General features: G+C 62.0%; 1 protein-coding gene across 1 annotated transcript in view; it reads left to right on the top strand.

Moving 5' to 3' along the window:
• BSN (bassoon presynaptic cytomatrix protein) overlaps positions 1 to 14,189 on the top strand; it is an 86,026-nt gene that overhangs the window by 65,366 nt on the left and 6,471 nt on the right. The window contains exons 4-5 of the mRNA XM_021686894.1: positions 5,426 to 5,872; positions 6,262 to 12,900. Of these exons, the coding sequence (XP_021542569.1) occupies positions 5,426 to 5,872; positions 6,262 to 12,900 (7,086 nt within the window). The remainder of the gene's footprint in view (positions 1 to 5,425; positions 5,873 to 6,261; positions 12,901 to 14,189) is intronic.

Below are 14,189 nucleotides of genomic sequence, written 5' to 3'. Positions count from 1 at the left end.
CTAGTTCTCCTGCTTCCTTCATTGTATGCTCTGGACTCCCTGTCTAGAAAGAAGAAGGTAAAAGTTGTTACAGTTCCGAGATGTTGAAGAAAATTGTCCCGGGTGTCCTGCTGTCTCCATGTCCTGCGCCACTGCCACCTCCTTGGCCAGAACCAGCCTTGCCATCGCAGGATCGGATGGGTTCCATGGGCCTGACCGCAGAGCTGCTGGGTGTCCTGGTCCTAGCTTCTCCCCACGCTGAGGCCGCTGCTTCCTTGCCTCTTGCTCCTAATAGCAGTCAGGGTAGCCCAGCTTCTCCGGCTCCTTTCTCCTCACGGCTCTGCTTCATTTTCTTTCTGGTTTTTTTTTTTTTTGCTTAGTAGCCTCCACGCCCATCGTGGAGCCCGATGCGGGGCTTGAACTCACAACCCTGAGATCGTGACCTGAGCTGAGACTAAGAGTCAGATACTTAACCGACTGAGCCACCCAGGTGCCCCATGGCTCTGCTTGTTAATGCTGCTATCTCCAGGGGGGTCCTGGGGAAGGTGCGGGTGGGCAGTCACGATGCCTCCCTCCTGTGGTTCCCACCACCATTGCTGCTTTTCTTCACTGTAACCAGGCCACGGGCCGTTTTTGATCTCACCTCGGCAAATGGCCACTGGACATTCAGAGCAATTGTGTGCTTCCCTGTGACCTACTTGCGTGTTTTGGTGAGAGGCTCCTGATTTCTCAGCAGGTGTCCTAGACACATCGTGCCTTGGGAGTGAGGTGGCAGGGCCAGCAGGTAGGGGTAGGTCTGCTCTGGCTGTCTCTCCCACACCTAGCTAATGAATGCCAGCCCGCCAGGCCCGGGATGACTGTGCTGTCTCTGGGCCTAGTGTGAGGCAGAGGGACCCCTGTCTGTGTAGGCTGGGGGCTTGAGGGAGGGATAGACCAGGGAGGCCCCACTGCTAGCTCCCCACTTGTCTGTTACACCTGCTGTGGCTCCACCCGAGACCAGAGCCAACTGTCTGGGCTGTTGGGTTGGGAATTTACCTCAACATCTCGGAGCTGTAAAACCTCTTACCTTCTTTCTAGATAGGGAGTCCAGAGCATACAATGAAGGAAGCAGTAGAGCTAGATCCCTTTTCCCTCTGAAATTTCCTCTGGAAAAAAATAATAACCATAGTGCTCTTTAGTGAGTCATTTCATAATTAAGAGTTGTTGATTCCAAATTTTTTACCTACTTATCTTTCTGAAGGATAATAGTACCCTCTGGCTTAATTTTTAATTGGCTTTTAGTTAAAAATAGAGTTTGTGAAGAAATTAGTGGAATTGGAAATGTTATAGTAACATCACCAGTTTCTGATCTTATTATAATTGCCAAAATACCAGCCATACCCTTGAGAAGTCGGGCCTCCTTGGGCAAAGGGCCTGGTGCCTGTGATATGTGGGGCTGGCCTGGGCTTATCTGAGGCAGAGGCTGAGGCCAGCAGCTGCCTCCGGGGATCATGATCTCAGGGAGCCCTGTCTCCTCCATGTGGAATGGAGGTTTCTGGGAGAACCAGCTGAGATGCTATACTTCAGTTACTTAGGTAAGGTCCAGCACACAGCCAGGAGATTGGAACCAGTGTCCTAACAGAGAGTCTCCGTGCGAGGAAGAAAGAGTCCCTACCGGCCCCCAACTATCTGGGTGTCAATCAACCCTGTGACCAGTGCAAGACCCTGGTCTCATGAGGGATGCCCCACGGGGAACGGACACATTTGGTACTAGAGCATGAGGAGAGCACAGCCCCGCCAGAAAGGTGCATGTTGGGGATATCAGGGAGGATTCCTCTTCTTGGAGGAGAGGCCCAGAAAGGAGAAGCTTAAGCATGTCCAGGGACGGGGAGGGACGGGGTCGCAGCATCAGGAGAACAGTAGCCCCAGTGACGGTCGTGCCCGGAGTCCAATGGCTGAGTCTCGGGCTCTTTAAGTCAGGACATCCCTTCTCTGGATTTCTCATCTGCTGCCTATTGTCTGACAGTGAAGCTGGGGATGGGGATATGTTGGGCCCAGCAGCCGGCCATGGGGTGTTGGTCAGCCTGGTGTCACTATAATCAGATTGACACAGGCCAGCTCCATATACACAGAGATTGTGTTCTGCGGGGTCATTCAGACCATGGCAGGCAGTGCAAGGAGGATGCCCAACGTCCACTGCAGCCTCACCCGGCAACCTTGGCCCTTGAGGCACAGTAGCCAGTGGTCCTGGAAGGCAGCTGGGCTCGTCCGCCTGTGGGGGTTCTCCACCAACTCTCAGACAACTCGCTTCCCCTTCCTCACCCTGACCCCACCTCCCACCATGAGGTGGTGATTGCCCTGGGGCATTGTGACCTTCCTGCCCCCAGAAAGGAACTGGACGGAGGGAGATAAGGCAGAAATGGCCATCAAGCCTCCCACTGTCCATTCCCAGGTCCCAGATCATCCCCTGCCCACTTGCCAAGGGGAACAGGCAAAGGGGAAACAGGCAGCAGCTCCCTGGAGGCTGGGGCTGGGACAGAAGAGTGTAGGAGAGGGTGTGCAAGTGAATGAATGAATGAGGGAATAAACCCTTAAGGGGAGAGTGAATGAATGAATAAGGGAATAAACCCTAAAGGGGAGCATGAATGAACAAATGAAGGAGTAGAATAATGGAATGAATAAGCAGGGGTGGAGCGGGGTGGGCCTGCTATACTGGGCAGAGATCAGAGCTGAGGGAATTTTAAAGAAATCAGGACCTCTATTCCAACCCCCAGGCACAGAGCCTCCCCATGGCCTGCCTCCCACCCCATCCCCATTCCCCAGAAGACTTAGGTCTGGGGCCAGGGCTCCTCAGGCTCTGCCCCTCCAGGCCCCAGCACTCTGTAACCTTCTCCCCACCCCCCCAACCTCCAGAGAGCTGGGGAAGGGCCTCCAGCAGCCAGGTCAGGTGTTTATTTTTAGCCCTTACCTCACATGCCTCCCCCTGCCTGCCTTCCCTCCCTTCCTGGCTGACTGCTATAGCGGAGCCAAGAGCAACAGGGCCAACTGGGCAGCCCCTTCTGCAGCCTGGCGGCCTCCGTGAATAGCGTGGGAAGGAACAAAACCCTGGGGAGCGTGTGACAAGTGACATGCTCTGCTGAGGGCTGGGCCTCTAGGCTTAGGTAAGCAGGCTGCTGCATGCGCTGGCCCTGAGCCCCCGGCATGAGGTCTGTCTCCTCCGTTCAGACCATCCTTCCAAGGTGCCCTTGCTTCACTGGAGACTGTTGCTTCTGGGGTGGGGTCTGCAGGCCAGAGATAGGGGTCAGAGGTTTGCGAAGCCACCAGGGTGAGCCAGGCCAGATGACCTAACCTCGAGAGGCCTAACCTGGAATGGCTGTGTGCAGGGACTCAAAGTGGAATCAGGAGAATGTTGCCATAGGCCAGTTCCCCCCCCCCCCCCCCGCCCAATCTGGGCCCTGATCCTCACCCCATCTTGCTGATCCTGGGGCTTTTCTCACTTCCAGAATTCTCTTGGCCTCTGCCTACACCCCTCTCACCTCGCCAGGGTCTCTTTGTCATCTCAGAGTCCTCTGACCTTGGAGGGATTTCCATTGTGTCCACAGCTGACGTCAGAGGCACGTGGGCAGGATTTCAGGCTCAGGCTCCGTACTCTTCCATGCCCCATCTCTCTCAGAGCCTGGGCTCAGCCTGTCTAGCTAGCATTCTCCCCAGGCACCTCTAGGGGAGACCAGGCCAAGTGAGCCCGAGACCCAGCAAGTAGCCAGCACCCATTGCTTCCTAGGGGTTTGTGTCAGGGATACATAGAGGATCAGACAGGGTCCATGGGGGTCAGTAGTGGTGCTAAGGCCAAACCCTCCAGGGAACGGGGTGAGGACACCTAGGACTTGTGAAGGGTCACCCTCCATCACTGGGCGCCTCTGCTCAGGACCTGTGCATGGGATTGGGCTTCAGGGCAGAGTCAGAGCTCCGATCTCAGGGAATGATCTCAAGGCCCAGAGTAACAAGGCTGTGGACCAGGCCTATCCCTCAACATACACCAGGGGCCTGCCACTTGCCTGACCTGGCCTCTGCTGGGGCCCAGGCCAGAGATGTGATACGTAGCCCTGTGGACAAGACACCGGGGCAGAATCATTGACGTGCCATCTGCCACGGTGGCCTGGGGATGCCAGGCTGCGGGCAGGCACTCTGGGGGCACCATGCTTCCAAGGATCTGCCAGGAGGGCTGGGGTCTGACATGGGCTCAGGGCAGTGTGCGAGGTAAGGGTGCCGAGGCTGCCCGCCCACTTTGGGCTGGCGAGGGCCAAGGGCCACCTCCCTGCCCTGGCTCCTGGCTCTGGCTCTGTGATCCTGTGGTTCTGTGTCTTGTGTTTCTCCTTAATGGCCCAGCCAAGTGGCCAAGCTGCTGGTGGGATCCTAAGTGTCTGGGCACATGGGATGAGGAGCAGCAGGAAGTCTCTGCCCCCTCCTCTGGTGTGAGAGCAGGCACGGGTGTGTGGTTACCCTCTTTCCCACCTCACCCCCTCTGGGCCATGGTAGGGCCTCCAGTCTTGGCAAGAGGAGTCCTGGCTCTGACAGTGTCTGACAGTGAAGCTGGGAGGAAGTTCCTGGGAGACATGGCCCTATCAGCCCCTGACCGGCTACAGGAATCAGCCCCTCAGGGCCTAGGATGCTCAGACCTCACCCCTGTGCAGACAGCTGGAGCTGGGGGAATCAGACTTGGTTTCTGGTGTTCTAGGAACTTCACCACTGATATCCATGTCACACTTGGATGACCAGTTTGGGGCTGTGGACTCCAGGAACGCTTCCTGCCAGCACCCCCGGTGTCTGTCTTCGTCCTGGCTGTGTCTCCAGCCCCCAGCACTGAGCCTGACGGGGGGATGACCCTCAGAGTGGTGGACTGATGGTTGAGGGTTCGGTCTCCACCCAGCTCTGGAGGAAGCAGGGCCCCTGGCCTCAGTGCGGCAGGGGGAGTGCACACAGTCCCCATCGGAGGAATAGTCCAGAGCCCTGGGGGCAGGAGGAGGCTTCCACCTGAGGGTCTTTGCTGACCTTGGACAGGGAGACTTGGGCTGGGGGGTGTGGGCAGAGGGAACTGCTCAGCCCCATCCTCCCAGCAGGGCTTCTTCCAGACAGCCTCCCCTGGCCCCAGGAGTTTGCAGCCTCCCAGCACAGCCCTTACTTAGGAAGGGTGTGGGGAAGGATGGGGTCTGAGGCCACTCCTGGTTTGCAGGGGCTCTGGGCTGCTGGACTCTGCCCCAGTTCCCCCTCATCCCCAGACTCACGGGCTACCTGTAGCCTCCCCTCCCCCGCAGGTCTCCTTTTCTGGCCAGGTGAAAAAGCTTGCTTCGGTGTCATGCTTTAGAAGCTGTCCTGCTTACGATTACAGAAATAGTCATGGAAACATTCTTTGAGTACTTTAGGGTCTTTGTGATTTTCATCAACCCCCTCCCCTCCCATTTCCTTACAGAAAACCGAGTGGCTCTGCCTGAACTGCCAAACTAAGCGGCTGCTAGAGGGAAGCCTGGGAGAGCCGACCCCCCTGCCGCTGCCCACCTCTCAACAGCCCCCTGCAGGGGCCCCTCTCCGGGCACCTGGAGCAGCCCCTTCGAAGCAGAAAGGGCCACAGGGGCCGGGCCAGCCATCAGGCCCCCCGCCTGCCAAGGCCAGTCCCCTGCCCACCAAGGCCAGCCCCCAGGCTAAGCCCCTCAGGGCTTCTGAACCCAGCAGGACCCTGAGTGGTGCCCAGGAAAAGAAGACAGGAATCCCAGCTAAAGCCGAGCCTGGGCCGAAACCACCTCCAGAGACTACCCTGCCCCCTGGGACTCCCAAAGGAAAGACAGGGCCCCGGAGGACTGAACCTGCCACCCCTGTCGTCAGGGCCGTTCCAGAAGCCCCCAGGGGTGGGGAGTCAGAGGTCAGTCTCACTCACTTCTGGCACCCTAGCTCTCAGGTGGGATGGTCTAGGGAAAGGCTTGGTTCTCTGGGACGTAGGCCTGGGACAGGCCCCTTGGGGCCGCGGAGGAGGTAAGGGATGCCTGGATGAGGCCCTGGTGGGCCTGTGAGTTCTAGGCTAGCCCTGTGTCTGGCACGTGGTTGAATACTTTGGTGGGTTTTGCTCCCATTTGATCTAATAAAGTTTCTCTTTGAGAAACTTCTCTTTGAGGGTGCTTGGGGTTTCCAAGGCCAGAGAAATGGAGGACGGTGGGCCATGATCCCCTGGGCAGTGGAGGGCCCCTTCCTCGGGCTTCCCCAGCGAGCTGTCTGCCACAGGGAGGCAAGTGTCTGCTTCTCACCCTGCTGCAGGAGCTGGTGGGCAAGCCGTACTCTCAGGACCCGTCCCGGAGCCCACAGAGCCTCAGCGACACAGGCTACTCCTCCGACGGCATCTCCAGCTCCCAGAGCGAGATCACAGGCGTCGTACAGCAGGAGGTGGAGCAGCTGGACAGCGCGGGGGTGACAGGGCCTCGCCCGCCCAGCCCCTCCGAGCTCCACAAGGTGGGGAGCAGCATGCGACCTTCGCTGGAGGCCCAGGGCCCGGCCCCCAGGGGCGAGCCGAGCAAGCCGCCCAGGAGCCGTAGGGACGAGCAGAAGCGGAGGCCCCACTCCTTGTCCATCATGCCCGAGGCCTATGACTCCGACGAGGAGCTGGAGGATATCCTGGAGGAAGAGGAAGACTCCCTGGAGTGGGGGCACCAGAGGGAGCAGCAGGACACAGCCGAGTCCTCAGACGACCTCGGCAGCCAGCTGAGGCACGACTACGTGGAGGACAGCAGTGAGGGTGGCTTGTCCCCTCTCCCACCGCAGCCCCCAGCCCGGGCCGCAGAACTGACTGACGAGGAGTTCATGCGCCGGCAGATACTGGAGATGAGCGCCGAGGAAGACAACCTGGAAGAGGAGGACGCCACCGCCTCCGGCCACGGCCTGGCCAAAGCTAGCGCCCAGAAGGGCGGCCCCAGGCCCCGGCCCGAGCCCAGCCAAGACCCAGCGGCTCCGCCGAAGAGACGTCTGCCGCACAATGCCACCACAGGCTACGAGGAGCTGCTCCCTGAGGGAGGCCCAGCCGAGGCCGGCGACAGCACTGGGGCCCTGCAGGGGGGGCTGCGCCGCTTCAAGACCATTGAGCTCAACAGCACGGGCAGCTATGGCCACGAGCTGGACCTGGGCCAAGGCCCTGACCCCAGCCTGGAGCGGGAGCCCGAGCTGGAGATGGAGAGCCTGACGGGCTCGCCTGAGGACCGCTCCCGTGGGGAGCACTCCTCCACGCTGCCGGCCTCCACGCCCAGCTACACTTCCGGCACCTCTCCCACCTCCCTGTCCTCACTGGAGGAGGACAGCGACAGCAGCCCCAGCCGCCGGCAGCGGCTGGAAGAAGCAAAGCAGCAGCGCAAGGCCCGGCACCGCTCCCACGGGCCCCTGCTGCCCACCATCGAGGACTCCTCGGAGGAGGAGGAGCTGCGGGAGGAGGAGGAGCTGCTGCGGGAGCAGGAGAAGATGCGGGAGGTAGAGCAGCAGCGCATCCGCAGCACTGCCCGCAAGACGCGGCGAGACAAGGAAGAGCTGCGGGCCCAGCGGCGGCGTGAGCGCTCCAAGACTCCCCCGAGCAACCTGTCACCCATCGAGGATGCCTCCCCAACGGAGGAGCTGAGGCAGGCGGCCGAGATGGAGGAGCTCCATCGCTCCTCCTGCTCCGAGTACTCGCCCTCCCCTTCCCTCGACTCAGAGGCTGAAGCCCTGGACGGTGGCCCCAGCCGGCTCTACAAGTCGGGCAGTGAGTACAACCTGCCTACCTTCATGTCCCTCTACTCGCCAACTGAGACGCCCTCGGGCGGCACGGCCCCTCCCGGCGCGGGCCGGCCCCTCAAAAGCGCGGAAGAGGCCTATGAGGAGATGATGCGCAAGGCCGAGCTGCTCCAGCGGCAGCAGGGGCAGGTGGCAGGCGGCCTCTCTCAGCCCACCGGCCCCCGGAGCCAGGGCGCCTTTGAGTACCAGGACACCCCCGACCAAGACTATGGCCGGGCTGCGCAGCCTGCCCCCGAGGGCACACCAGCCAGCCTGGGGGCAGCCGTGTACGAGGAGATCCTTCAGACGTCACAGAGCATTGCCCGCATGCGGCAGGCCTCCTCCCGGGACCTGGCCTTTGCCGAGGACAAGAAGAAGGAGAAGCAGTTTCTGAATGCCGACAGTGCGTACATGGACCCAATGAAGCAGAATGGCGGCCCACTCACGCCTGGCACCAGTCCCACCCAGCTCGCCGCCCCCGTGTCCTTCTCCACCTCCACCTCCTCAGACAGTAGTGGTGGCCGAGTCATTCCTGATGTCCGCGTTACTCAGCATTTTGCAAAGGAGCCTCAGGACCCTCTCAAGCTTCACAGCTCCCCTGCATCCCCCAGCTCTGCCTCCAAGGAGGTAGGCGTATCTTTCTCCCAGGGCCCTGGCACCCCGGGCACCACAGCCGTGGCTCCTTGTCCTGCCAGCCTGTCACGAGGTTACGTGACTCCCACCTCCCCAGCAGGCTCTGAGCGCAGCCCTTCACCATCTTCTGTAGGCCGTAGCTACGGACAGAGCCCAGCCACTGCAAACTATGGGTCCCAAACTGAGGAGCCACCCGCGGCCCTCAGCGGCCCCACTGCCAGTGGACGGGTTGCCAGAGACAAGCCCCTGAGTGTGAGTGACGGGGAGAGCGGCCCCCACAAGGCCTCCCGGGGCTATGCCTACTTCACGGGCTCCAGCCCACCTCTCTCTCCGTCTTCTCCCTCAGAGAGTCCCACGTTCTCCCCTGGCAAGCTGGGCCCAAGGGCCACAGCCGAGTTCTCTACACAGACGCCAAGCCCGACCCCGGCCTTGGACATGCCTCGGAGCCCTGGTGCCCTGACCCCAGCACCCATGGTGGCTCAGGGCACACAAACGCCACACCGACCCAGCACACCTCGCCTGGTGTGGCAGCAGTCCTCTCGGGAGGCCCCCTTTATGGTCATCACTTTAGCATCAGACGCCTCCGGCCAGACCAGAATGGTACACGCTAGTGCCTCCACCTCCCCAGTGTGTTCGCCCACCACCCACAGCTACAGCCAGACGACACCTCCCAGTGCGTCCCAGCTGCCCCCAGAGCCGCCCGGGCCACCTGGCTTCCCACGGGCACCCAGCGCTGGTGCGGACGGGCCCTTGGCAGTATATGGCTGGGGCGCCCTCCCTGCTGAGAACATCTCCCTGTGCCGGATCTCCTCTGTCCCTGGAACGTCTAGGGTGGAGCCAGGCCCCAGACCTCCGGGCAGTGCTGTGGTAGACCTTCGCACAGCTGTCAAGCCCACACCCATCATCCTTACTGACCAGGGCATGGACCTGACCTCTCTTGCCGTGGAAGCAAGGAAGTATGGCCTTGCCCTGGATCCAATCCCAGGACGGCAGTCGACTGCTGTGCAGCCTTTGGTCATCAACCTCAACGCCCAGGAGCAGACCCATGCCTTCCTCAGCACCTCCACCACCATGAGCATCACCATGGCCTCATCTGTGCTCATGGCTCAGCAAAAGCAGCCTGTGGTCTATGGAGACCCCTTCCAGAGCCGGCTTGACTTTGGCCAGGGTGCGGGTAGCCCCGTGTGTCTGGCCCAGGTCAAGCAGGTAGAGCAGGCTGTCCAGACAGCCCCGTACCGAGGTGGGCCCCGTGGAAGACCTAGGGAGCCCAAGTTTGCCAGGTATAACCTGCCCAACCAGGTAGCCCCTCTAGCCAGAAGGGACGTTTTAATCACTCAGATGGGCACTGCCCAGAGTGTTGGCCTTAAATCAGGTCCAGTGCCAGAGCCGGGCGCTGAACCCCACCGGGCTGCCCCCGCAGAGCTGCGGTCACATGCTATGCCCGGTGCCAGGAAGCCACACACAGTGGTGGTGCAGATGGGAGAGGGCACGGCAGGCACTGTGACCACACTGCTCCCGGAGGAGCCCGCAGGTGCCCTGGACCTCACCGGGATGAGGCCTGAGAGCCAGATGGCGTGCTGTGACATGGTCTACAAGTTGCCCTTTGGCAGTAGCTGCACGGGCACCTTCCACCCCACGCCCAGCGCACCTGAGAAGAGTGTGGCGGACATTGCCCCACCCGGCCAAAGTGGCGGCCCCTTCTACAGTCCCCGGGACGCTGAGCCTCCTGAGCCCCCCAGCTACCGGGCACAGGGGGTAGCAGGGCCTGGGCCCCACGAGGAGCAGAGGCCCTACCCACAGGGCCTCCACGGCAGGCTATACTCCTCCATGTCTGACACCAATTTGGCTGAGGCTGGCCTCAACTACCATGCGCACAGGATTGGGCAGCTCTTCCAGGGCCCTGGACGAGACTCTGCTGTGGATCTCAGCTCGCTGAAGCACTCCTACAGCCTGGGCTTTGTGGATGGACGCTACCTTGGGCAGGGCTTGCAGTATGGCTCATACACAGACCTGCGTCATCCCACGGACGTTTGGACTCACCCGCTTCCCATGCGGCGCTACAGTTCAGTGTCAAACATCTACTCAGACCACAGGTATGGCCCGCGGGGAGATGCCGCTGGCTTCCAGGAGGCCAGCCTGGCCCAGTACAGTGCCACCACCGCCCGCGAGATCAGCCGCATGTGTGCTGCCCTCAACTCCATGGACCAGTATGGAGGGCGGCATGGCAGCGGTGGCGGTGGCCCTGACCTCATGCAGTATCAGCCTCAGCCCGGGCCTGGGCTCAGCGCCCCCCAGGGTCTGGCTCCCCTCAGACCCGGCCTCCTTGGCAACCCCACCTTCCCAGAGGGCCACCCAGGTCCTGGGAACCTGGCCCAGTACCGGCCTCCGGTCGGCCAGGGAACGGCAATCAGACAGCTGCTGCCATCCACAGCCACCGTGCGCGCCGCCGACGGCATGATCTACTCAACTATCAACACTCCAATTGCTGCCACACTGCCCATAACCACCCAGCCCGCCTCGGTACTGCGGCCCATGGTGCGCCGCGGCATGTACAGGCCTTACGTGTCCGGCGGAGTCACAGCCGTGCCGCTCACCAGCCTCACGCGCATGCCCGTGATTGCCCCCCGGATACCTCTTGGGCCCACAGGGCTGTACCGATATCCTGCACCAAGCAGATTCCCCACTGCTTCCAGTGTTCCACCTGCTGAGGGTCCTGTCTACCTGGGTAAACCCGCTGCTGCCAAGGCCCCGGGGGCTGGGGGCCCACCAAGGCCAGAGCTGCCTGCAGGGGCGGTTCGGGAAGAGCCTCTCTCCACAGCCACCCCTGCTGCCGCCAAGGAGGCCCTCGCAGCCCCAGCCCCAGCCCCAGCCCCAGCCCCGCTGGCTAGCCAGAAGCCTCCCGTAGATGCTGCTCCTGGGGGCGGCAGCGGGGCCCTTGGCCGGCCCGGGCTGGAGAAGGAGGACGCCGCGCAGGAGGAGCGGCAGCGGAAGCAGCAGGAGCAGCTGCTGCAGCTGGAGCGGGAGCGGGTGGAGTTGGAGAAGCTGCGGCAGCTGCGGCTGCAGGAAGAGCTGGAGCGGGAGCGCGTGGAGCTGCAGCGGCACCGCGAGGAAGAGCAGCTGCTGGTGCAGCGGGAGCTGCAGGAGCTGCAGACCATCAAGCACCACGTGCTGCAGCAGCAGCAGGAGGAACGGCAGGCTCAGTTCGCCCTGCAGCGCGAGCAGCTAGCACAGCAGCGCCTGCAGCTGGAGCAGATCCAGCAGCTGCAGCAGCAGCTGCAGCAGCAGCTAGAGGAACAGAAGCAGCGGCAGAAGGCCCCCTTCCCCGTGGCCTGCGAGGCACCTGGCCGGGGGCCTCCCCCAGCTGCCCCGGAGCTGGCTCAGAACGGCCAGTACTGGCCCCCTCTGAGCCACACAGCCTTCATCGCTGTGGCAGGGCCAGAGGGGCCTGGGCAGCCTCGGGAGCCCGGGCTGCATCGGGGCCTCCCCAGCTCGGCCTCGGACATGTCGCTGCAGACTGAGGAGCCGTGGGAGGCGGGCCGCAGCGGCATCAAGAAGCGGCACTCCATGCCTCGCCTGCGGGATGCCTGCGAGCCGGAGTCGGGCCCCGAGCCCTGTGCGGTCCGGAGGATCGCAGACAGCAGCGTGCAGACGGACGACGAGGAGGGCGAGGGCCGCTACCTCCTGACCCGGCGGCGCCGGGCGCGGCGGAGTGCCGACTGCAGCGTGCAGACTGACGACGAGGACAGTGCTGAGTGGGAGCAGCCCGTGCGCCGCCGCCGGTCCCGTCTGTCCCGCCACTCGGACTCCGGCTCCGACAGCAGGCACGATGCTGCTGCCTCGTCATCCCCTGCGGCTGCTGCCGCGAAGGCCACGAGCAGCGTGGGCATCCAGACCATCACTGACTGCTCCGTGCAGACGGAGCCCGACCAGCTGCCCAGGGTCTCTCCGGCCATCCACATCACAGCCGCAACCGACCCCAAGGTGGAGATTGTCCGGTACATCTCGGCGCCAGAGAAGACTGGGCGTGGGGAGAGCCTGGCCTGCCAGACAGAGCCCGAGGGGCAGGCCCAGGGTGTGGCTGGGCCACAGCTGGTAGGGCCGACCGCCATCAGCCCCTACCTGCCCGGCATCCAGATCGTCACCCCTGGGCCCCTGGGCAGATTCGAAAAAAAGAAGCCGGATCCCCTGGAGATTGGATACCAGGCCCAGCTGCCCCCGGAGTCCCTGTCCCAGCTTGTGAGCCGCCAGCCTCCCAAGTCCCCCCAGGTCCTCTACTCACCGGTCTCACCCCTGTCCCCACACCGGCTCCTGGACACCTCCTTTGCTTCTAGTGAGAGGCTGAACAAGGCTCACGTGAGTCCCCAGAAGCACTTCACGGCTGACAGCGCTCTCCGCCAGCAGACGCTGCCTCGCCCCATGAAGACCCTGCAGCGGTCCTTGTCCGACCCTAAGCCCCTCAGCCCCACCGCCGAGGAGTCTGCCAAAGAGAGGTTCTCCCTCTACCAGCACCAGGGGGGACTGGGTAGCCAGGTATGGGCACAGGGGCTGGTCCAGGGTGGGACAGGGGTCTCTGTCTAGCCTGGGGGCCCCACAGGGAGGGGTATCTCCTGGGGGGGCGGTGGTGGAGTCACCTCCAGCTCCAGAGGCTCAGAGGAAGGAGTTGAGGATGAGGGCTGGACCTTCCTTCGGTGGAGCCTGCAGCCTGGCAAGGACATCTGGGCAAATACACACTCGCACGCTGGCCCCCACAGCCACCCATCCACACACCACTGGAAACTTCAGCCTTCCCTCAGCACTGCCTCTTCACGGCCCATACCTGCTCCAGCCCCTACCACGTCCCTACCCCAGACCGGGCCCCTCCCATTCCAAACCTCTACTGTGGATGTTGCCTTAGAAAATCAGCAACACGGACCCAGCTGGACCGCTCCCTACTCCCCAGCCCTGGCCCGGCTGCCATGGCCCCACAGAAAGCCCAAACCTCTGGGCCTAGCATTCAAGGTCCATCCCAATAGGCTGCAGCGTGCTCTTGGTCTTATCTTGTCCCCTGCCCTTCTCTGGCCCTCAATAAATCACTTACACTCCTGTTTGCTCCCCTAGGCAGGGAACCCTGCAGCATAAACCTACCCTTGCCTGTGGCTTTAGTTGCCAAACGGTGCCCTGGGACTGGGCGAGGTGGCCTGCTGTGGGCTGCTGTGCTGGGGGAGATGGGAGTTGCAAGGGCCCAATGCCAAGGATTTTGAGTGCCAGGCTGAGGAGCGTGGGCTTTTCTCATAGGCCCTTGGAGCCTCTGGAGGTTTTAGGCAGGTGAGACAGGGCAAGGTGGGTGTTTTTGGTTTTTTTTTAAGATTTTATCTATTTGAGAGAGAGAGTATGAGTGGGGGGTAGGGGCAGAGGGAGAGGGGGAAGCAGACTCCCCACTGAGCAGGGAGCCCGACGTGGGGCTCAATCCCAGGACCCCAAGATCAAGACCTGAGCCGAAGGCAGACGCTTAACCGACTGAGCCACTCAGGTGCCCCAAGATGGGTATTTTAGAAAGCTTCCTGGGCAGAATGTGGGCAGATGGGCTGAAAGACCACACAATGGCCCTGGGGGAAAAGGGTAGGAACCAGAGGCATTGTGAGGTATGTCTACCTGTTTTCTGGGTGTGATGCATAGAGGAGAGGGTGGGGCCTCGAAGTGGGGTCCTGCAGGTGATGAGCTTAGGTAGTGGAGAGCCCTGGGGTGTGCAGGCCAGAGAGCATGGTGGTGGGATCAGGAGTGTGGGCTAGCCGTGTGGTGCCATGGCATGATGGGCACTCATGGTGAGCAACGAAAATAAC

This window comes from Neomonachus schauinslandi, chromosome 1, assembly GCF_002201575.2.
Source record: "Neomonachus schauinslandi chromosome 1, ASM220157v2, whole genome shotgun sequence".
Lineage (NCBI taxonomy): Eukaryota > Metazoa > Chordata > Mammalia > Carnivora > Phocidae > Neomonachus > Neomonachus schauinslandi.
Note: the sequence above shows the minus strand (reverse complement) of the source record. Positions and strands in the feature narration are given on the sequence as shown.